Source organism: Tachyglossus aculeatus, chromosome 9 (genome assembly GCF_015852505.1).
Source record: "Tachyglossus aculeatus isolate mTacAcu1 chromosome 9, mTacAcu1.pri, whole genome shotgun sequence".
Taxonomy (NCBI): Eukaryota; Metazoa; Chordata; class Mammalia; order Monotremata; family Tachyglossidae; genus Tachyglossus; species Tachyglossus aculeatus.
Window position 1 is genome coordinate 51,915,120 of NC_052074.1, and position 25,210 is coordinate 51,940,329.

Here is a 25,210-nt window from a genome sequence, read left to right on the forward strand (position 1 = left end):
CTAATTACCTTGTATCTCCCCCAGTGCTTAGAACTGTGCTTGGGACATAGTAAATGCTTTACAAATACCATAATTATTATTATTATTATATATGATAAGTACAAATCCAATAATTATGAGCTCCAATAATGGAGTAACTCTTTACAAAAAAACCCCAAACCTTTGACTATTGCCCAAGAAATAGCTCAAATGCTAACAAAAGCCGTGGATGGTTAAAGAGAAAAACAATCATATTAATGAGGGGATTTTAATATGACACAAGGATAGGCTCCGTTTCTTTATGAAGCTTGGGTTCAAACATCACTTTCAGTAACTGGCCCATTATCTGTCTGATTTAACAGCTACTTTTCACAGATGAGATGGTTTAGATTTAGCAGCTGGGGAGATTCAAGTTCCAGGTTCCAGCTAGCAGATAACTGGAAAGACGACCATACGTGTGTGTGGACAGATTACTTGTTGTTTCAATATCTCATCCAATGGACTCACAGGGACAAATGAGACCACCTATGCTCTCTAACACAGTTTTGGGGCTAGGGAATTCAGGAAATTTTGAAAGTACTATTTTAAGTCTGGCTCATTATAAAAACACCTGTTCTGAAACTGTTGTGACTCACAGAAGTCTAACGAGTGAAGAGAGATGGTCTTATTTTTAGCTATGTGACCTAAAATTAGCACCTCATTATTTAGCCTTCATCAGTTACCTTTTTGTATAAAGTATCTGAAGACATATTTACTCTTCTCTATTTCAGAGGCCTATTTTCATTCAGATTTCATACATCACTTACCACTAATGGAAGTTGTGCAGATTACTGAGCTCAAGATCCTGGAAAACATTCTGAGTTTCTTACAGTGAGGAGTTATGTACTGCCAATTTAAAATATTTTAAAACGGTGATTCTTAGCTAGCTAATACAGGATGGTCAAACATATGGGCCCCTGAAATCGTTTGTGTTTTTTTTCCAAAGTTTGAAAGCTAAGCTGTGGCGGTTGGAACTGCGGTGGGTCAGAGAAGGAAGACCTGAGCTGCTCACAGACAGCCGTCATTCGAGTTGAGAAATGGGAAGGTACCAACTCTGTTGGATTTTATTTTCAAGCGCTTAGTACAGTGCTTTTCACACCCAGTAAGCGCTGAATAAATACTACTGTTTGACTGATTCACTGGGGTAGAGGGACCCAACAGTAACAGTGATCAGGGAGAGAAGGTTAGCATAAATCTCCGCTGAGGAGGAACCGTCACTTCTAAGAATGCAGATTTATTACTTTTCTGAGGTAGGCTCCACTGAGATTGGGCATTCTGGCATGGGGAAGGAGGGAAAATGAAAGGAAGATAATAACTGATTGCGGTGTGGCGGGGGATGAGGTCCAGGAAAGACTACTGGTCTTGGATCTGCAAACCACGATGCTGAGGAGAAAGAGCCTCATACCCGTGTCAGGTCACAGTGGGAGCTCCTAAGCCAGCTGATGTTAGTGAAATCAATCAATAATATTTATTGAGTGCTTACTGTGTACAGAGCACTGTACTAAGCACTTGGGAGAATATAGTGCAACAGAGTTGATAGACATGTTCCCTGCCCACAATAAGCTTACATCTAGAGGGGGAGACAAACATTAATATAAATAAAGATGTATACATAATTTCTGTGGGGTTGAGGAATGGGTGAATAAAGGCTGCAAATCCAAGTGCAAGGGTGACACAGTACAGACTGGGAGAAGAGGAATGAGGAAACATGTATAGTAAGGCACTTTGGCGGCACCTTTCACTCCTCCAAGCCACTGGGACACTGGAAATGACCTCCAAAGTACATCCCACTCACAAAGAGTATGTGACTCATTCTGCAAGAGCTGGCATAGACAAACAACAAAAGAAATTGAAGCAGTGACAACAATAATGATAATAATAATAATGAAATTTGGGAAGAAAATTTTACCATTAAACCTATTTATTATTTGCTTGTGATGATGGGGGCATTTTCCTTCTAAAACGTACCCATTTTAGGTGAGAAGATTTTAGATTATTTAGTGAGCGATAAAATAGCTAAATGCCAGAGCATGAACAAATAGAATTTCTTGTGGAAGTTTTTTAATAACTCCTACTGTCAGAGGTATCATTGGCTGTAAAAAATATACTTTTGTCACTCATCAGCTGTTGATAGGATAAGAACTGAGAGTGATCTTAGCATGATCTAGTGTAAACTCTTGGGAGTCCCTGCTCTGCCACTTGCCTGCTGGGTGGCCTTGGGAAAGTCACTTACCTTCTCTGTGCCTCTATTTCCTCATCTGAACAATGGGGATTCAATCCTGTTCTCCCTTCTACTTTCTTTGTGAGCCCTATGTAGGAAAAGGACTCGGACGTATCTTGCATCTACCCTAGTATTTAGTACAGTGTTTGGCACATAGTAAGCCAATAATTAATAGTTAAGGTGTATTTATCTATTTGGTTTTAAATAATATCAAAATTGTCCTATGTTATTGATTAATATGCAATAAAAAGAATAAAAGTACTGTTTTGTTCTATATATCACATCACACTAAAGATATTTAGTGTACATCCCAAGCGCTTAGTACAGTGCCCTGCATACAGTAAGCGCTCAATAAATACGATTGAATGAATGAATGAATATTTGCTTCTTTCCACAAACATACATCAATCCACAAACGTACATCATAATTTCAATTTGTCTTACCCTCATTCCTTCAAACCGGGATAAAGCTCTCAGAGGTCTTAAAGCTCTCAGTGTCCGAAGGGATTTAATGGGACCAAGCTCTGAGTACCCCAGAGCATTGGCCACCAAACTGACCAATGAGACCTGCACAAAGACGAAAAGGGAAAATTTTATATCCATTTAATTGAGCACTCCTGGAAGAAACAAAAGGAGCAATTTGTAAAGCAGCCAAAGAAAGCAATAAGTGGAATAAATGATCCCAGTCAAAATTATCCCTAAGAGTAGTGGGTTCAGGGAACCAAAGAGAGTTGAGGTGCAAACTTAGCAGACAGACAAAGTCAGATTCAAGTAGAGAAGATCCAGAAATGGCCAACAATACACAACTGGTCGACTGAATGACAAGATGACCACACTTAACTGGTAGATTTTGGTCCTTGGTATCATTCAACCAGTGGTATTTATGGAGTGCTTATGTGCAGAGTACTGTACTAAGCTCTTGAAAGAGTACAGTACTGTTTTGCTGAGCATATAACAAGGTTCTCAAGGAGGACAATCAAAAGGAGTGTAATTTTGCGATCATCCAATCCATAGATAGAATTTATTGAGTGCCTTTGTGCATAGCACTGTAATATACACTTCGGAGAATACAATACTGTGCAGCTGAGCTGACAACAAGACTATCAAAGAAAGCAATCAAAAAGAGTGTAATTTTACAATAATACCATCAATAAATAGCAGTTACTGAAGGCCTACTTTGTGCAGAGCACTATACCAAATACTTGGGAGATTACAACAGGGTTAGAAGCCATGATCCCTGCATTCAAGACAGTTATAATCTAGACCAGGAAAAACATATGATTTTGCTAAAGAACAAAAAAGAAGTCAAGTCCAACAAAAGAAACAACTGAAAGAGCTAAATGTACAAGTAATAGTAGTGAAGGGAAACCTCTATATATGCAAGCTGGAAATAGAAATATATTTTTGAACCATCATGGTTAATGGCTAGTATCTGCATTAGTTTACCAGTTAGATACCTGTAGGAATGAGCAATTTTATCTTTAATTAACACAATTTGAATTTATAGGCTGTATCCGTGCCCAGGAAATGCATCTGCATGAATTCTTTGTATGAAATATGGATTATGGGGTCACTATCTTATAAATTTCAAAAAATAAATATGAATCAGTCAGTGATATTCATTGAGCACTAACTGTGTGCAGAGCACTTTACTAAGCACTTGGGAAAGTACAACAGAGTTGGTAGATGTGATCCCTGACCACAAGGACAGTCTAAAAGGGGAAACGAACATTAAACAGACATCGTGGATAGGGGAAAATAGTGGAGTAATGGGAACTATGATCACACCTTCCACCTTGCAACATAGCCAGACTATAGCTTGACATACACGGAACCCACATGGTTCTTCTATTTCTCTGACTGCTCCTTCTATTTCATTCACTGATTTGACTGAATTCTCTTCCATCTCCATTTGTGTGTGACCTTCATGGCTCAGTTCTGGGTTGTATATATAGTCTTCTCAGTTTTAGTCACTCCTTCGTGGAACTCATCTACTTGCATGTTTCCAGCTTAACTCCTAAACCTACTTCACTAGATCGAACCTCTCATCTGCCCTACAGTCTTCTATTTCCTCACTGCCTTTCAGCTCTTATGTTCAGTCAGTTGCTAGATCCTCCTGGTTCTTCCTCCATATCATTTCTTAGATCCTTCCCATTCTCTCCACTCAAACAGCCACCACCTTCATTCATACCCTCATCGTATCATGACTAGACTCCTGTTTCAGTCTTCTTATTAGTGTCCCGGCTACCAGCCTAGCTCTGTTTTCAGTCTTTTCTCCATATTACCTGGATCATCTTCCTAAAACACTTGGTTCTTGTCCCTTCACTCCATAAAAGCTTCCAATGGCTATCCTTTTCCCCCTGCCTCAAGAGGAAACTCCTTATTACTAACTCAAAGGCTCTCTATCTACCCTCTTCATCTTATATATTGGCTCTCTTCACCTGCTATTCTCCAGCTCATACTTTCTGCTCCTCCCAAGGTTACCCTCTACCTGCATTTTGCTAAGAACTCATCCACTCTCACTTGTGCCATTTCTTCTGCCTGCTACTCTTCTCCCTTAAAATTCACAATTACCTTCAAAACTCTTCTAAAATCCCATCCCACCTCCTCCAATAAGATTGGTCCCATTAACCCAATCATCTCAACCTATAGCCACCTTGAACTCTTCTCTATACCCATTCTCAGTACATTTAACCAATTTTTTTTATGGTATTTGTTAAGTGGTTTCTGTGTCAAACACTGTTCCAAGTTCTGGGGTAGGTACAAATGAATTAGGTTGGACACAATCCCTGTCCAGCATAGGGCTCACGGTCTAAGTAAGAATGGGAATCATTTATTGAGTGATTTCCTCCTGACATGCTTATATCCCTGCTCTTCTCCAACCCAACAGTACATAAGTAAATATTATTATACTCTACTACTTCACTATTCCTAATCTATTTTAATGTCTGTCTCTCCTTGTAGACTGTAAGCTCCTTGTGGGCAGGAACCATATTTACAAACAGTTGTATCGTACATTCCCAAGAACTTAGTACACTGCTCTGTACACGGCTACCACTCAGTACATTCAATTAACTGATTGATTCCTCTTTAGTAAATAATTTATGCTGGCCTCTAAGTCCCTCGAGGAAATGCCTTTTGCTTCTAGGGCGTTCTCCCAAGCACTTAGTACAGTACTCTATACACACTAAGCATTCAGTAATAATGATTGATTAAATAGCATTAATTATCCTGTGACCAAGCCCTACATTCACGTAGGAGCCCAGCAACCAACCAGTGGGTATATGTTTGCATAAACTGCAATTAGGGAGTTCCATGGATTCTTCACTCTGTTATATCCAGAGACTTGGATAAATCCTAAATTGGTAAAATTGGAAAAGTAGTTGAGAAAAGTACTTTATGTTAAAGGACAGATTATGAATAATATCATTGAGCTGCTACTTGTAAACATGAAGACGATCACGTTCCTTTCTACTTCATGCTCCTTCGTGACATGTTATATCACTCTTAATATTGATCTCCATGAGATTGCCTTAAAGATGAAGTCGGAAGATTGTTTCTTGAGCCCACCATTGGCAGTTTAAAAACCTGAAACCTAAATGACTACTGAAAGGACATGCATAGGTGTTTGTGTAGGAAATGCCATTTTCAAGTGGCATGTCTACAAGGAACACTATGCTGGTATATTATTATTTATGATTACTGATATGATCTAGAACTGCTTAGCAGGATGACTTCTTTGGGTTTAAATTGCCCTATCTTCAAACTTTATGGATCATTTATAACAACTAATAACTGCAGAGAAACAATTTCATTCTCAGAAATTGACATTACACGATTAAGTATAGCTCCCCTTCCAATACAGACACATATATTGGCACAGTTGCATGCGCATGAGAAGAATTATTTAAATCAAAAAGAACAACACTTAAGATGGATAATAGCAACTTAAAGGTACGAAATATGATTTCAACTGTATTGTACCACAAACATAAAGGAAATGGAATAAAATAACACACACATAAGCACACTTCCAGTGAAAAAGTGAATAGGGATGGGTTTTTAAGCAATTTTGCCCCTATCATTTAATCTATTGTGTCAATGATAATCTTGGATTCATAGTAACAGTCTATAAGTGTACTAAAAATACCTACATCGACAATGAGGAAATCCAACCAGCACCAGGCATTAGTGAAATATGCTTTATAACCGTATGCCACCCATTTTAGAAGCATTTCTAGGATGAAAATGTACGTGAAGATCTTGTCTGCATATTCTAATACGATCTTGATAGTCTTCTGCTGTTCAATGTATATGTCTTCAAAAGCCTGTGAACAAAATCTCAAATATTAGGGAGTCCTGGGGATACTGAATCCTCATTTTACAGATGAGAAAACTGTGGACCAGAGAGGTTAAGTAACTTGTCCAGGGTCACAAAGCAGGCAAGTGGCAGAGCCGGGATTAGAACTCACATCCTCTGAATCCCACGCTTATGCTCTTTTCACTAGGCCACGCTACTTCACATATGTGACTCTGCTTACTAAAGAGGAAGCATAATTGATTGCTGAAATCTTTACCTTAAAAGTCTATATTAATATCTTTGTTAATTTAACAATCCCCCTTAAAAAAAAAAACCTCACCTAGCAGAAATCAAGTGACCCAAAATTGAGACTTTAAGAGTAGTTTCAAGGGCAGAGAACCAAAGCAGCGTGGCTCAGTGGAAAGAGCCCTGGCTTTTGACTCAAAGGTCATCCCGGCTCCGCCAATTGTCAGCTGTGTGACTTTGGGCAAGTCACTTCACTTCTCTGCGCCTCAATTACCTCATCTGTAAAATGGGGATTAAGGCTGTGAGCCCCCCGTGGGACAACCTGATCACCTTGTAACCTCCCCAAGCACTTAGAGCAGTGCTTTGCCCATAGTAAGCACTTAATAAATGCCATGATTATTATTATTACAATTCCTCATGTTAAGGACATGACTGTTCATTTTAGAGAAAACATGCTTTTATTCATGCTGCATACAATCCGAGAGAGTATCTTTTTCAAGAGTCTGATAGAAATGTAAATGCAAAGCTTCCTTACCTCACAGAGCATTTCTCAGTTTGAACACCTGATTTTCAGTACTGATGATGGTATTTATTAACTTTATGTGCCAAGCACCCAGGTAGTTTAGTTTCAGGACAATGAGAAAGCTTTGCCAAAACTTATCCCTGCCCCACTGATTTTCCTGAAGGATTGTTTGCTGGCTTCTACCCATTCTCTTTATGTGCCAGTCACTTACCAGAGCTCCACTGCTGAGCAGAATCATGAAAACAATGAAAGTCTCAAACCAGCTGTGTTCTACTATCCTGTAACAGGTTTTCCTGATGTTCCACCAGATTTTTCCTTTCCCAGATTCTACGTTGACATAGCAGCATGGGAATCTCCGTATACACCCTGGCAAAAATAATATTGTGAAGATAAAGCAAAAGACAGCATGCCTGAACGAACAAATTGTTGTTGATAATCCTATAATCCACCTGACTAGCTTCTCTTCCTCTAACCCCAATGACTGGCTTTCAGCTATCACATTACTTCATTTGAAACTATGCTCAACAATTCCAAATTTGTTTCATTCCTCTTGTTCCGACAACCTTCAAGGAAACAGGAATTACTTTCATTTACTACTTTAAAGTGTAAAGAAAGTCTTGAAAAGATGTTATAATGTTGTAATAATAATGCTGGTATTTGTTAAGCGCTTACTATGTGCCAAGCATTGTTCTAAGTGCTGGGGTAGATACAAGGTAATGAGGTTGTCCCATGTGGGGCTCACAGTCTTAATCCCCATTTTCCAGATGAAGTAACTGAGGCACAGAGAAGTTAAGTGACTTGCCCAAGGTCACTCAGCTGACAAGCGGCAGAGCCGGGATTAGAACCCATGACCTCTGACTCCCAAGCCTCTGCTCCTTCCACTAAGCCATGCTGCTTCTCTGAAAGAAAGAGAAGAGACATTGCCTACAATGTTAGTGGAGGGGTAACAATGTCATTTACTTTCAGGTGTGGGAAAGGAGTAGTAATTCAAAAGGCGGAGAACATTTTTTTTCCAAAATTCACCATCGTTTTTCTTCTTTTTTCAATAAGAATCCCAATAGTGAGAGGAAATTATGACAAAGTTAATTTGTTCACAAGTCTTAACTTTGTGTTTTTCTTCCCCCACCCAGAAATTGGAAACAGGCTAAGATAATAGCTGTCCAGATCTAATGAAATTCAGGACACTCTAGACTAAGCCACAGAACAGAAGACCCAGTGGAAAAGACTCAATAGGACACTTCCACTCTGAGACTAAATGCTAAATTCCCCATCTGTAGGTAATTCATAGAACAGAAAAAGACTTCAAAATAGACTCCTAAAAGCTCCAAAGTATTGTTAGAACCCTCGAAATGTTTCTCTCTAGGAACATTCAAAGGAATAAGAAGAAAGGACAACAACTTTTAAAGGACTGAAAAACAACATTTATGCATCCTGTTTATTGAAAGCAGGTTCATCCAAGGCAGACCGAAGCCTCTGCCACACCACCTCCTCTAACTTTGTGCTTCCGCACATCCCTGGTTCATTCATTCATTCAATCGTATTTATTGAGCGCTTACTGTGTGCAGAACACTGTACTAAGCGCTTGGGAAGTACAAGTTGGCAATATATAGAGACGGTCCCTACCCAACAGCGGGCTCACAGTCTAGAAGACTGGTTGTAGGGCCGCAAAGCTGACATCGTTGGAGAATGGAAGAATCTTCTCTAGGATCTGCTCACCAGGCTACCTGACCCAAACTGTCTCTACGCATTGGACAAGGGGAGGGTTAGGGACAGGGTGTGGAGTAAGTGGAGGGAGATAGCTTTCCTTGTCAGCCATGCAGAGGAGGATTCACATCAACTATTCCCACTAATCAATCAATAGGAGGAAAATCTTTAGATTTCACTAAGGGTGAAAACTCCCTAATTAGGAAGGCGCTACACTTGTAGTTTGGTTATAGTAACATAAATGATAAAATCATTAGAACAACCAAATACGTTGTATTTATATTCACTCGGATCTGGCTAGGGTGAGATTGAAGGAGCTGGGAATTTCATCTCACTATAACCTGTATATATGTTTGTGCATATTTATTACTCTATTTATTTATCTTACTTGTACATATCTATTCTATTTATGTTATTTTGTTAGTATGTTTGGTTTTGTTCTCTGTCTCCCCCTTCTAGACTGTGAGCCCGCTGTTGGGTAGGGACTGTCTCTACGTGTTGCCGACTTGTACTTCCCAAGCGCTTAGTACAGTGCTCTGCACACAGTAAGCGCTCAATAAAAACGATTGATTGATGATCGATTATAACAATGTCAAACATTTGGAGTTCACACAATCACCACAAGGAGGGGCTATATCCTCAGGAGAAGAAAAGCAGAGAAAAAAGGGAAAAAAAGCGAAAGACTTCCCTTCAGAACAGTTCATTTGCTGAAGAATGTGAATGAAATACGTATTATTGTTACATCCCTGTGCGTAAATGTGTTTAGCAGTAGTGGTAGCTGATTTGCTTACCTCCTGGGAGGAGGAACAGTCAGGAAAGACAGACAAGAGGTTGAGGAAGGGCATTTGAGGAAGAGTAGGTGAGCCCAGGAGGAAGCAAGGAATGAGGGGAGGTGACGAGCGAAAGCAAAATGGGGATTGGTTTTGAAAAAGGAGTGGTGGGAGTGATTTTGAAGATGGAGTCACTGAAGTAAGAAAAGCTTACAATGGAAAGAGATGAGGGTTATTGAAGGACAATAACCTTTATTTTGTTAGTATGTTTGGTTTTGTTCTCTGTCTCCCCCTTTTAGACTGTGAGCCCACTGTTGGGTAGGGACTGTCTCTATATGTTGCCAATTTGTACTTCCCAAGCACTTAGTACAGTGCTCTGCACATAGTAAGCGCTCAATAAATACGATTGATGATGATGATGATGATGACAAGGAAGATGCAGACAACAGAGGACACTGTGCTGAAGTTATAGATTAGCTGTGTCATTGTCTATGTTAATGAGGCCTTTTTTAAGGTGTTTATTAAGCGTTTATTATATGCCAGACATTGGGGTAGATACAAGCTAATCAGGTTAGACACAGTCAATGTCCCACATGGGCCTCACAGTCTTCCAGATGAGCTTAGGAAGAGATAAGTTAAGGGACTTATCAATTCAGCCCCCATCCATATTTCTCTGTTCCTTCTCTTTGGGTCCAAGTTTTTTTTTTAAAAGGTTTTAGTTGCCGCCTGTCTCAGGTGAGCAAAATTTAATTCCTAGTTTAGCTTTCTAATCTTGTTCTTAAGCAGGCTTGTCTTTGGTGATTTGGCTTAATTTCCTCTCTGTAGTTTTTCCCTATTCCTTAAAGATGAGCCAAGATGGCATCCCATCACCTTTGGTGTTTTCTTATTCTTTAGGTCCTGTGTGTGTACAACTCCCTGTATCAAAAACACAAACATGTCTTGGACTCCTTGGACTCTTATGTTTTCTTCCTACTAGCATCCTTAGGCCTCGTCACATTTCCTAAAATCATTTACCCTAACTTTACCCATTTCCTAGGGCTTCAATATTACCATTTTGTGGTCATCAAGGTTGCCATACATCTTTAGCTCCTTAACTATTCTCCCATGATTTATGTAGAACTCTACAGAATTACATTAGCAGAAAATATTTTCACTCGAAAAAAAAGGCTTAGTGTTGGTTTTCTGGTCTTTGAAGAGGAAGAACTTATGGATCAAGAAGAAAAAATGTATCTACCCCCAATTAGACTAGACCCCCTTCTAGACTGTGAGCCCACTGTTGGGTAGGGACCATACCTATATGTTGCCAACTTGTACTTCCCAAGTGCTTAGTACAGTGCTCTGCACACAGCGCTCAATAAATACAATTGAATGAATTAGAAAATAAGAAAGCTTTTCATGTGGGATGGAGGTTTATAGACGTTGTTCTCTGGGTTTGCCTCCCTTTAGCGGGATTTCCCCAATGTCATTCATTCGTTCATTCAATCGTATTTATTGAGTGCTTACTGTGTGCACAACACTGTACTATGTGCTTGGGAGAGTACAACAATAAATGGACACATTCCCTGCCTATAGTGAGCTTACAGTCTATGTCCCCATGAGACCTGAAGGACCCACTGCCTATCTGACTCTTGAGCAGAAACAAACTCAAGGGATTTTCCATCAAATGGTTGGTCACGCTCTCACAACTCTCTTTTAGAAAGGATAAATTGGATGTAAACATGAGAGAATCTCTCAAACATTTTAATAGGCCCCAATGGGAACACTCCTATTTCTCTGGGCTAGGTCCATTAGGCAGCTTTGGTGAAGTATTTCACAAAAGCCCCATTAAATTTCATCACTTTCAACAAAAGCTCTGAGATGAAAGGGATTTAATAAGGTTAGTCCACTGGCACAATTTGAAGCTAACTAATCAGATACTTATCTAAAAATGATCAATAAAACATATTTTAACTCACCACTTCAGAGGAATTGCTTACAAACTAGGGTTTATAGGCCATTTGGTTCCGAGCCCTCCCTTACCAATGGGGTAATGGGATAGGAGAAGCAACGTGGCTCAGTGGAAAGAGCCTGAGCTTTGGAGTCAGAGGTCATGGGTTCAAATCCCAGCTCTGCCGATTGTCAGCTGTGACCTTGGGCAAGTCACTTCACTTCTCTGTGCCTCAGTTACCTCATCTGTAAAATGGGGATGAAGACTGTGAGCCCTCTGTGGGACAACCTGATCACCTTGTAACCTCCCCAGCACTTAGAACAGTGCTTTGCACATAGTAAGTGCTTAATAAATGCCATTATTATTATTATTATTATTATTATTAATGGCTTCCACAGGGAGTGGCTTAATGGCCCAACTTCCCCCCACCCCAATCTCCAAGCAGACACTGCAGGAGAAAAGCCCCACTCCTTGCAGGAGAGGGTAGACACAAAGTGTTTTCACCAAATTAGTACAATTAGGAAAACTGACACTTTGGACCAAAGTGGTGTAGGGAAGAATAATGAAGAGCATGAGGAGTTGAGGACCACTTCCTCCTAGCTGTAACAAATAATAATGAAACAATAATTGTGGATTTTTTAAGTGCTTCCCATATACCAACCACAGTACTAAGCGTTGGGACAGATAAAATAAATCAGATCAGACCTTATCCCACATAGGGCTCTCAGTCTAAGGAGGAGGAAGAACAGGTATTTAATTGCCATTTTACAGATGAGGAAACCAAGGCACAGATAAGTGACTTGCTCTCTTTTCTGGCTCCTCCCTCTCATCCTTTCAAAGATGCTCTTTCTTCATTTGCTCTTCCTTTCTTAGTGAAATTTAATCACTCCTACCACTATATAGGGTGTTTGTGGGTTAGAGGGATAATAGAGGAGTCGGGGAAAGAAACCAGGGAAAAAGAGAGTGTGAAAAGGCCTAGGATAATAATAATAATAATAATAATGGCATTTATTAAGTGCTTACTATGTGCACAGCACTGTTCTAAGTGCTGGGGAGGTTACAAGGTGATCAGGTTGTCCCACGGGGGGCTCATAGTCTTAATCCCTATTTTACAGATGAGGTAATTGAGGCACAGAGAAGTTAAGTGACTTGCCCAAAGTCATACAGCTGACAATTGGCAGAGCTGGGATTTGAACCCCTGACCTCTAACTCCAAAGCTCGTGCTCTTTCCACTGAGCCACGCTACGTCCGATTCCTATTCCTAGGATAAAAATTAAAGCCCCTCTAAATTCAGGTCACTGTATTTTAATGGATTCCTCTAGCTCTATCTTTTATCAGTATTTTTTCAATAAAAGCAGAATCCTGTTAGCATAGGCCTTGCAATTCCTCACCCCGGGCCCTGAGGAAGTTGGGGGATATATAGGGCAGAAGAGGGGTAGACGTAGATGCGTAGGGTCTCGTGACCCCAATCCTCTCTCCTCATCCCAGGAGTGAAGCCCCACTTCCCCATTCAGGAGGCAAGAGTGGGCAGGAGCTTTCTTTTACGAGATTTGGGGAAGTTGGGGCTTCCTATGCCCTGAGTATTTCTGGAACATCAAGTCCTTGTAGCACTGTCCAATAAGCATCATCTGGGAATCCCCCAAATACCTAAAGCAGTGACAACGAGACACAATAATGGAGCCCTCCAGCACCACTAGCACCAATTTGAGTTTTGTTCCTAAAAATGGACCTCAGTACAGCTCACACAACTACACTTAGCATTTACATAATTACCAACAGTCACATGATTGCCAACACCACTGTTATCTAATGAAGCAAAAAGCACTGGCAAAATGGCACATACTGGCATCATTTTGACTCTTACCATCTGTAAAACAGGCCTCTGGTTCATCTGATGCTTTAGGCTCAGCTTCTGCCTCTAGTCCTTCTTCAGGGAAAGCAATATCAACTGTGCTACCCTCAGAGGAGCTGGATCCATTCAGTTTCTAGAAGCAAGATCCCCACAAAGGGGTAGATTTTAGCATTCATTCAGTTCATTAAAACTGCACTAATTTTTTTAAACATGCAAAATACTATGTGAATGATTACCCAACAACATTTTGGGATGTGAGAATGTATGCACATAACTTGGGACTCAAAAGTGGGCTTGCAGTCTATTCTTGTATTTCACAACCTGGTGAGGGTTTTATCTTTTTAAAGGGCATCTTGATATGGTTCAAAGAAATAAGCACTATGACACTTTAGGACCGCACATCTCCTAAAGCCCCAATACAAGACCAGTATCAGTGGGGATATTCCCGATTCCTGCAAATTGCTAGTCAGTTTAGATCAGCCAGAAGAAAGCTGTTTTTAAGTACTGAAGAATGGGAGAAGAAATTGAGGAAGAGGAAAAGTGAAAAAATAAAAATCCTAAAACTTTTGTTCCATCACTTAGATTTAGAGATTATTAGAATCAGGGAGAAGCAGATGAAAATGTACTTAATTAAATGATCAAAATCATATATGGCATAGGTACTACAACAGATTATTCAGTTTATCTCTTCCAAATCCACTTAAACCCATAAGATTTAAAGCCAACTGTCTATATGAGGTTTTAAGTGACTTTCTTGAGTTAGAAACAGCACAGACTCCTCTCAAGTGGTAACATTTATACCCAGTATGTCAAGGCAAGTCTGATTACTAAAATGAGCATGACAATGCAGATCCTGAAACAAAGTCTAAATGGAATTAAAACATGATCGATATATACATGACCCAGTGGAGTTCACCACCATGATGATCATAAAACCAATTACAATGGGTCCAAACATTTCTCCTGTCCCGACATGATGATCCAACCGGTAGAAATGTGGACAGAAACAAAATGTACTTTCAAAGACAAGAAAAGTCTGTGTTTTGGTTCAAAACACAACTTTTGCTCATTCAGTTCTTCTCTAAATTCTGCTATTTCTGAAGGGATGGGAAGCTCTCTGAAGAGCACCAGGCCCAGATGCAGATTCTCATTTGCCAGTGTTCAAATGTACATTTGGAAATGCTGTACTTCTCATTGTGCACATCTGCCTTATCCACAAATGTAAAGCTTCACTGAAAACTCACAGGTCTCATTCCCTTTACACTGATGGGGAGTTCAACCCAAAGAAAGGAGAAGAGCTCAGCCTTCCCTCCCTTGGTTGGGCTAAGATTGTTGGGGGAAGAGAACTCCAGAACAATGGCCAGAGGGTTACATTGGGAGCTCAGACACAGGCTGACAACAGAGGGATACAGAAACTTTCTGCACCAGGCAGGCCTGGAATCAGGAAGGAGAAAAGAAATCGGAGGACAGGAAGCCACACTTCCTTTTCTCTAAACAGTTAATTAAATTGTGAACAGCAGTCTGGAGATCCCCCCTTTAACAGGACTTGGTTTCTTATTTGCCTTCTGTAGGTGAGGTTCAGAGTAGTGGTTGCTGGCGGTCTTTGTGAATACCACCAGGGTGAACATTGTGACATCACTTATATTTTTGCCAGGCAGGCAGGTTAATGCAGTGACGTCCTATGATCCATTATGTGGAAGAACACCCACGTTCATATGAATTTAGGGTGTTTCTCTAAGTGAACCCTTGATTTTCCCCGCTTGCTCCAGAGCCTTTATTTTCACCTTCCAGAACCCTCTGAATATGGGAACCACTTCTGAGCCAAGAAATTCAGCTGTAGAAGTCTAATGCCGAGCATAAAAATGGAGGCTATTAAGGTTTCTGGTGCCAAATGTGTACTGCATTTCATTGACGGCGTTTTATCACCAAGGTCATTTTTCAGCTACAACTTGTTCTCGGCTGTTCCACACCTGACCCCTGCCAGGAACTCCCTCTTCATATCTTCCAGACAGCAGATCTTCCCATCTTCAAAGCCCTTCTATCATCTCACTTCCTATAATCCACACCGAGAGAGTTAGCCAGGAAACGGATGTGGCCCGGAAGGTGGACTGGGAGGAGCATATCATAACCCAGTTGTGATGACTTTGGGAAGGTCATAACTTCCCGGTGCCTCAGTTTCCTCATCTGAAAAATGGGGATTCAATTCCTGGTCTCCCTCCTACTTAGACCGTGAGCCCCATGTTTGTCCTGGCCTAATTACCTCTTACCTAGCCCAGTGCTTAGTATAGTGTTTGTTACATGCTAAGCACTTAGCAAAAAGCCTAATTAAGCACATGATATTCACCACATCCCCAGTCCCAAAGCACTTAGGTACATTTCCCATTTTCCTGTCAGTAATTCATTTTAATATCTGTCTCCCCCTCTAGACTATAAGCTCCGTATGGGCAAGGAAAGTTTATAGCAACGCTACTGCATTGTTCTTTCCCAAGTGCCTAGTACAGTGTTTGGCACATGGCAAGCACCCAGAAAATACCACTGATTGATTGAGAAGTGAAAAATGGGAAATTCTGATGAAATGATGAAACATAGAGAATATGGTAGCATTCTTCCGTCCAACAGGTGGAAGATGTACAGGGAGGGTAGATGTGGGAGAGCAGAAGTTAAAGTGCTATCTGGGTACTGAGGAGGAGACCAAATGGCTGAATTGTTAAGTGTTATGCGATATTATACAGAATAGTTTGTACAGTTATTTATATCATCATCATCAATCGTATTTATTGAGCGCTTACTGTGTGCAGAGCACTGTACTAAGCGCTTGGGAAGTACAAATTGGCAACATATAGAGACAGTCCCTACCCAGCAGTGGGCTCACAGTCCAGTAAATACTATTATGTATTTATATAATACATAATAGTGAAAAACTAGTCACTCCAGAGTTTTTGAGTCTATGCGTACACTTTGGCAACTAAACTAGCTGTGGTGCAATCAAATTCCCTGTGGATACTGCTAGAGGAGAAATTCTACAGAAATCTAAAAGCATGGGTCTGTTTCCATAGACGAAACAATAAAAAAAACTTCAAGAAAAGCTGCCTGTTGTGCAATTGCTGACACAGATTAAGTCATTCCCCAGTGTAAGCATTCTGAATCTTGAGGTATTTTATCCAAGGGAACTAGTTAATTAATTTTGTAATTAAAGTTGATAGTCACATCCTTTCTGGGTTCCAAATATAACTTTCCAGCTAGAAAACTAACAATAATTTCCAAGGGATTTTTGAAAATTAAAAAAAAAACCAAGTTCCAAAAAACAACAACACACGATTTCCACTCAGAATTATCAAAAGCATCACAATATGACATAAAGGTCCCAGCTATTACATAAAGCACATGGAAGAATGATCTCATGAAATCAAAGTCATCCAAAACGGAGGGACATGGAGTCGGGTTAAAGGCCACTATAAGAATAATGACCCCCCCAAGTAGTGAGTCCATAGTTGGGTAGGGACCATCTCTATACGTTGCCAGTCTGTACTTCCCAAGCACTTAGTACAGCGCTCTGCACACAGTAAGTGTTCAATAAATACGATTGAATGAATGAATATGATCCCATGTTCAAGACAATTTTTCATAATGTCAATAATATTTCTAGGAACCTTTTATCATTGCTCATTTATTAAATATTTTGATTTCCTTTCCAGATCTTCTAATGCTAAATAAGGAAGGGTGTCACCAAGAGTAAGCAGTTAGAACAATTACTTACTGATCACTGGTTTACTGTGAATACCTGAACACATCAGAACACCATGGCATTATAAGGAAGAGTAATTTTGATTAACCAATGGATAATTCTACAATCCTCTCACACAAATCCAATATTTTAAAGAGGAATTTTTCTCTGTTAGAGGTAATAAAAGCAGTGAATATTAATATCCACTTTCTAAGAAATATCTTTCTTAGATACTTTTCTCTTTTTTGACATCATGGTTCACATTCCTACCAAAATAAAGCAACTTAAGAAAGCTTAAGAAAGCAATTCCTACCTAAAGATAACTGCACCTGGTGGACAAGAATCAAATAAAAGCAATACTAACAGTAAAAGTTATAATTTTCTATTGTCATAAATGTTCCTCTCAATCAGTGCTATGAAAGTGAATAATAAATTGGATACCATGGAGCACTGACCTAACCTCAAAGTACTTAAAGCTTTTTCTGACCTAAGACAAAAATAGCTAAAACCATTAAGTTAAATTTGCTAGAAATGTATGAAAATGAACAGGGGAGTCTATGCGGCCTTTCACAAAACTTTTTAATGTCCTAGCAGGATTAATTTTTAGAAATTCAAAGTGTTTGAGTAACCTCTCAGATTGAACAGTGTCATAACAGTAGTCTGTAATCATTTTCATATTTCATGGATTCACTAGTCCATGCACCTGCTCTCCTGATCTTTCAGTTGAGTTAGTGAAACTGCCTGTTTATATGGTTTTAAAATGAAGATTGGAGTTCATCACTTTCTTTCTCCCAAATCACAATGACTCCATTGCTTGTCAGAAAACATAACAACGCAGCCACCTCATTCAAGATACGCCATCAACGAGCTCTCTCATACATATCTACTATCTTTCCCTTTGACATCCAAGACATGCTCTTTACTCTCCAGTGTATCTCTTCAATGTCTCCTGTTTCCACCTCTCCAGACTGTGTGCTTCAGACTTTTTTTGTCTCGAACACTAACGTCTGTATGTTCACTAAACCCTATTTCTCCCCTTCTTTAAAATCCTCCTGAAATACTCCTCTCTGCTCCAGGAAATCAATCCTCCTGAAATCTCCTCAGGATTAAATAAAAGGAATTTTTCTTTTTAGCATTTATTAAGCGCTTACTATGTGTAAAGCTGTTCTAAGCGCCGGGGAGGTTACAAGGTGATCAGGTTGTCCCACGGGGGGCTCACAGTCTTAATCCCCATTTTACAGATGAGGTAACTGAGGCCCAGAGAAGTTAAGTGACTTGCCCAAAGTCACACAGCTGGCTATTGGCAAAGCTGGGATTTGAACCCACGACCTCTGACTCCAAAGACTCTTTCCACTGAGCCACGCTGCTTCTGTTCATGGAATATTGCCACTTTATCTCATAATTTATATTATGTTATATATTAACTTGTGATATAAACATCTATTTCCTCACTCTTTACCTTACTACATTGTCAATATGTGCCTTCTCCATAAATTGCAGACTCCTCGAATGCAGGGGATCTTATCTTCTTGCTCCTTATGTATGCTCTCTAACTAAAAAGGGCATGGATCTAGGCACACAGCTGGAACACAGTAATATTGCTGGTATATTGTATTCTCTAAAAATGAAAGCACTTGCTTTCTTCACTGCAGTAGGTAGGAAATTGGGTGCCTGTTTCATTGGGAGTTGCTGGATTCTATTTCTAATGCCAGTGTGTGAAATATGATCCAGTATCTCCTGCCTCCTGCAATCCTGTACTGAAATCTAATTTTAATACTCTTCTTGCTTTCGGGCTTCAGCAGACCAAAGGCCACTTGAGTGCCATTTTCAACCTTGATAGTAACTCCAGAAAACTCTGATACCAGAGTCACGCAGGGGATTGACTTTAGGTGATGTTCATATCCTGTTCTTTTAATAGGAAACCATCTCCCAATGTATGGTATTACCAGTTGAATAATTAATCTGAACTGAATTGGATAATTAAAATTTGAATTCATTTTTGTAATTCAGACTAAAGTAGAAAGCTTTTATAAAGGTAGATACCAAATGGAAACAAAACACTTCTCTTTAACGTAGAACTTTGAGAAGATAATTTTAGGTTCTAAATATTAGATGATTTACTAAATTTTAATGTGGATTAAATAAAAGGAATTGTTCATGGAATATTGCCTCTAAATTAGTATAATTTAGGAATAAGGAAGTATTATTATCCGTGTAATAACAAGTACATAAATTTAAGCCAGTAGGCTAGACTATATAGCTATACTTACAATATTGGAAATGAACAAAAGGGATTATTTTTTTTCAGCTCTACAATTCTAATAAAAAAAAGAAAACTTTGCTTTGGTCCCTTCATAGATAGCAGTTTTATGGTTACTTTTACCACAATAACATGCCCCTTCACCAGAGGGGGAAAAAGCAAACAAACTTCTGACCTGGATTACACAACAAAATATTTTTTTAAGAACACTAAATTTTTAAAAAGTTAAAAACTATCCTATTCAAATTACCCAACATTTCTACTTTGATGGAAACCACAAATTAGAATATTATCTTGTCTTCAGAGTTTTTTTCAGCACAATTTTTAAAATGTCCAACCCACATAGCATCAGGAAGATTGAAGCGGTGATAGAAAAAGAAGTCTATAAGACTCTTTAGTAACATGTTCGTGCCTTTGGATGTAGATTTAGTTTCTGATTCAAATACACAGCTATTAGAGTATGAAAGTTTCTCACTTGAAAACAATATAAAACAATGCAGGGTACTTGCACCATTATACACAAAGGTGACTTGAAAAAATAGTGGGTGGCCTCAAGGCATTTTATGATGATGGTAATTCTACTGTAAAGTCAACCAGGATTTATATATTTATTCTTCCTGAAAATATGCTATCGAATTAATGCAGCTGTAATGCCCGTATATGTATTAAGATGGAGCAATTTGCCTACTACTGTTTCAGAGCAAATTAATATTTAGTTGCTTTTGCCTCAAACATATTAACATAAATCATGCAGTTCTTCAAGGGCAGGAATGACATCTTACTCTTCTATATATCTCCTAAGGGCTTCATGATTTGAAAATAAGTACTGCTTCTCCTAATTTTATCATTCATATGAGAAACAGGATTGGCGTGCAGGTGAAATCACAAAAAGACTACACAGATGTACCAAAGAAAGTCAGTGAGAAAAATCACAAAAAGTGATGGGATTACACCCCCCGCAACCACCCCCCAGACAAGGTGTGATGGACATAGAATTCAGAATTTCTGCATGTTTCTGCCACATTGCAATGGATGGGACGGGAAGATTTTGTAGCTGATCCGCATGCAGGTCAGTCAACAGATGTTTTTAAAAAAAGATCATATATGTATGATTTTTTTTAAGGTAACCTGTGCAAAAGTGGTCACATTTGTCTCTGCCTGGTGAAAAACCACCAGAGCGGCTTTCTTGATTGATCCAGCTTGATTTTTACCCCTGTGAGAAGAATGTCAGGAAATTAAGTTTATAAATACAGTTTCTGCTCTAATAGCTGTCATTCAAAGCACGTCTTCAAAGCATTTAAGATCAGTTAACCAACATATCCTAGCTACATTCATGGAACTAGAAATACATAAGGTAAACTTACAAAAGACATAACGGAAGTCCAGCGAAAAGGCGAAACATAGGAAAAAATAATGCATGGTTTGCTTAAGAAAATTACTCCAGCTACATACTATCATTATTAAGGTAGCTCTGAAGGAAAAAGAACTCAAGTATATCATAAAGATATTTTATTTTTTACATAGTTCCCATTTAGTAGTGTTCAAAATCCTTAGAGACCAATATCACTGCAGTGGGATCCGAAAACACATTTGTCACCTCGTTTTCGGCAGGAAATGTGTCTTCCAACTCCACTGAATTGCACTCTCCTGAGCACTTAGTACAGTGCTCTGCACACAGTCAGCACTCAAGAAATGCCATTGATTAATTTAATAAAGACATATAATATAGATAGATATCTATACAAAGATTCATATATATATAATTTAATCAAACAATATAACATTGTATAGTGGATAGAGCACCGGCCTAGGAGATAGTAGGTCATGGGTTCTAATCCCGGCTCTGCCACCTGTCTGTTGTGTGAAATTGGGCAAGTCACTTCATTTCTCTGTGTCTCAGTTACCTCATCTGTAAAAGGGGGATTGAGACTGTGAACCCCAAGGGGGACAAGGACTGTGTCCAACCCAGTTTGCTTGCTTCCACTCCACATTTAGAACAGTGCCTGGCACATGGTAAGTGCTTAACAAACATTGTAATTATTACTATTACTATAATCTTAACCTATAGCAGATTGAGGAGATAAAATACAAAATAAATCCAGAGTTGGACCCCTTCCAGGGTTTCCCATATTGAAGAAAGGTGCTCCCTAACCCCCAGCCCTTAACTTATGTTTTTAAGACTATTATACAATAAGATACAAAAAGAGGTATTAATTCTTTAGCTGTTGTTTAAGTGGCATGGGTTTGTCTGGGAGAAAAACTAGATCGCTTTCAGGGAATTCCTTTCCCGGAATGTATACCAAACTGTTGGGGGCTTGGACTTATGAATGATTCTAAAATCAGCTTGGGCTAATTGTTTTATTTCCCATTTTATTCTAAGAGAAGGGAGTTTGCATGAATGCAAGGCATAACAGAGCTATTTTGTTTGCTATGTGTCTTGATCTTCACACTTTCCCAAGCACTTAGTACAGTGCTGCCATATTGGTATCATATTCATGAAAAAATGATTAATTTTAATACTGACCCCTAATCAAAGAAGCCAAGAACTTGAACTGATACAACCAAGAGATCCCTGCTCTAAAAAATGTATTCAAATATACTGTGTTCAAAATGGGCAATTTCAAATCCCTAAAGAAAGTTGGCAGCAATGCTAAATTAGAATCAATACTGTAAAGCACCTATGGACATTTTGTGAATCCAGTTTAATTTCTAGTGCAAATTTTAAGCACCTAAATTAGCCCTTGACATCATTTTTGCTACTGTTATTTAGTGTTAGCTTAAAAAGAGCGCCAATCACAAAATAAATCTACCAGAAATGTATGAAGATTGTTTCTGCAACTTTTTAATGCAAACTGGTAGGACCTGAAAATCCTCAATAACTATGCTCAGTTCTCAAGTAACCTAATTTAAAAATTGGTCCATTTAAACCTTTCAAATATGATAATTCTAATTTTCTTGTTTTCCTATTCAATAAATATTACTTATTTGAAAAATGCCAGATGATTCAGGATTTTGGATTAATCAAAAGAAAAAGAGAGGGCACTTTTCAATTTCATGAATTCCAGTTTTGGGCTTCTTAGTGCAAAAGGGATATGGAGGTCTTGGCTGGGGCTCAGAACTGAACACAAAAATGATTAAAGGGATAGAAAGTAAGATCAATGAAGAAAAAGAAGATTGAAGGATTTGGGGTATTAAAGAAGGGAAAGTACAAAAGTGATTTGAAACTTCCTTAAAGTGTATAAGGACTATTTTATGTAGCTTTTTTCCCTGGATATGGCAAAGCAGATATTTTCCACAGAACCATCTGTGTATATACAAGAAACCGCACTAGTGGCAATTAAAACTATATAATGTTTTTTAATGAAACTTCGTAAGTGTATCTCTCATTCGCACTGAATATATAGGCTGAAGAAAGTATCATTTTGAGCTAAGGATAAAGAAGGGCCTTCGCAGAAAGAAAACTGGGAAAGCCAGGCACCAGATAACCAAGGCAAGAATGGAAGGGATTTTTATTTTCTCTCTCCTAGCCTTCTTCCCAACCAAGAAAGAGAGCTGGGATGTTCATGGGTGATTCAAGTACGGAAACCCCAAGAAAGTGGCCCTCAGCAGCACGGCTCAGTGGAAAGACCCCGGGCTTTGGAGTCAGAGGTCATTGGTTCAAATTCTGGCTCTGCCACTTGTCAGCTGTGTGACTTTGGGCAAGTCACTTAACTTCTCTGTGCCTCGGTGACCTCATCTGTAAAATGGGGATTAAGACTGTGAGCCCCACGTGGGACAATCTGATCACCTTGTAAACTCCCCAACGCTGAGAACAATGCTTTGCACATAGTAAGCGCTTAATAAATGCCATTATTATTATTATTATTATTATTTGCTGCCTCCCACTTTCTCTGTCCCTACACCAACAACCTCCATACCCTATTTCTTTCTGCACCCCTATCCCCCAAGCCCTTTCTATCTATTGAAGGCTGCCTCTCTGTTCCCCATGGCTACCATTTTCTGTGGATAATGTGTACTAGGAGAACTTCCTTCAAGAGAGAGTACAGGTGTACTGCAGTAAAAACTCAATCTGCATTGTGGCAACCTCTGTTTCAGTGAGATGATGCTTTATGACAGTTTAGGTTAGGATCCAAACTATCTTTTATTTTAACAAGAGAAACCTAAGGCAGAGAACGTCTAGAGAGAAGGGATTATTAGAAGTGGACCAAGTTGGAGGGGGCGTGAGAAAGACTTGAAAGTAAGATGAGAGAGATTCGGGGGAAACTTTTTCCTTGGAAATTTTTAACATAGAAAGTGAACTATTTCAAATGGTTTAAGTGAACTCCCCTGGAAGAAATATGTCCTTTGAGGGATGTAATGATCATACTATAAGCTCGTTATCGTAGGGAACATGCCTTCTAACTCTGTTGTATTCTCCCAAGTGCTTAGTATAGTGCTCTGTAAGCACTCAGGAAATGCCATTAATGAAGGATATCTATTAGTTCTTTTGCACTCTCCCAAGTAATCATTACAGTGCTCTACACACAGAAGGGGCTCAATAAATTGACTGCCTTTGTTAACAAGGGATTCTACTTTGAACAGAAGCTGAACAATGCCTTGTTTACATAGTGAAGCTTGCACTTAACCCTGTCTTTGGAATGACTTGGAGAGTAGAGAGACAGGGGCAGAAACTAAGTTTCAGAACCAATACTGTCTACGAAAGGAAATGCCACGAGGTTTCTCTTCAACTTCACTTCTGAACCTTCCCCAGCAACTTAATCTTCCATCCCAACCTAGATCTGTGAGCTGATGGGATAAATTAAGATTAAGTAACAGGATCATCTATTGAACAGCTGATGGTTGCTAGTTTCCCAATTTTCTCTCCCTAGCCTCTGGCAGGCCCCTGGCCTGAGCCACTGAATCATGGGTGGATTCATGGGTTCTGCTGAGGCTGAGATAGGCTTCCAATATTCTCACTCACAGGTGAACTCTAAAGAGCTCTCCAGACCCAAGCTGGCCACAGGGTTCAAGAGGGGAGAGCCATCCTAGGCCCTCTCCTAGAGGATCCAAAACGACTGCAGTCAGAGGGTGCAGAATAAGAGTTGACTTGAACCTAGAGAAGTGCCTTGGGCTAACCTATCCCATTCCAAAACACTAGAAGCAGCCCTAGGAGACCCCGGGGCCTTTCTGGGACCCAAAGTTTAGGAATCTGGGGTGCCGTGCTTACCCTCCCTGCCCCAAGAGCTGTTTCATGAGCCACTAGGGTATTTGTTAAGTGCTTACTATGTGTCAGGCACTGTACTAAGAGCTGGGAATGAAACTAGCTAATCAAGTTGGACACAGTCCTTGTCCCAAATGGGGCTCACAGTCCTAATCCCCATTTTTCAGGTGAGTTAACTGAGGCAGAGAAATGTGAAATGACTTGCCCACGGTCACACAATGGACAAATGGCAGAGCCAAGATTAGAACCCAGATCTTCTGATTCACAGATCCGTGTTTTTTCCACTGGGCCATGCTGCTCCTCAAACCTTGCTAGTTCTTCCAAGCTTGCCTCATGTGGATAAGGCCATTTCCAGAAACTCAATAAATAGCCAGAATATTGACATTTCAGTTCAATGGAGTTTCAAAAAAAAAAAGTGAATTAAAAGAATATTTCAATTACAGTTTTTTAAGAAGATTTATGCAA

At 39.5% G+C, this 25,210-nt stretch overlaps 1 protein-coding gene across 1 annotated transcript in view; it reads right to left on the reverse strand.

Annotated features, from left to right (window-relative positions):
- LOC119932140 (sodium channel protein type 9 subunit alpha-like) overlaps nt 1-25,210 on the reverse strand; it is a 100,179-nt gene that overhangs the window by 11,035 nt on the left and 63,934 nt on the right. The window contains exons 18-21 of the mRNA XM_038751037.1: nt 13,574-13,694; nt 7,520-7,674; nt 6,394-6,567; nt 2,684-2,806 (exon numbers count right to left, since the gene is read on the reverse strand). Coding sequence (XP_038606965.1) covers nt 2,684-2,806; nt 6,394-6,567; nt 7,520-7,674; nt 13,574-13,694 — 573 coding nt within the window. The remainder of the gene's footprint in view (nt 1-2,683; nt 2,807-6,393; nt 6,568-7,519; nt 7,675-13,573; nt 13,695-25,210) is intronic.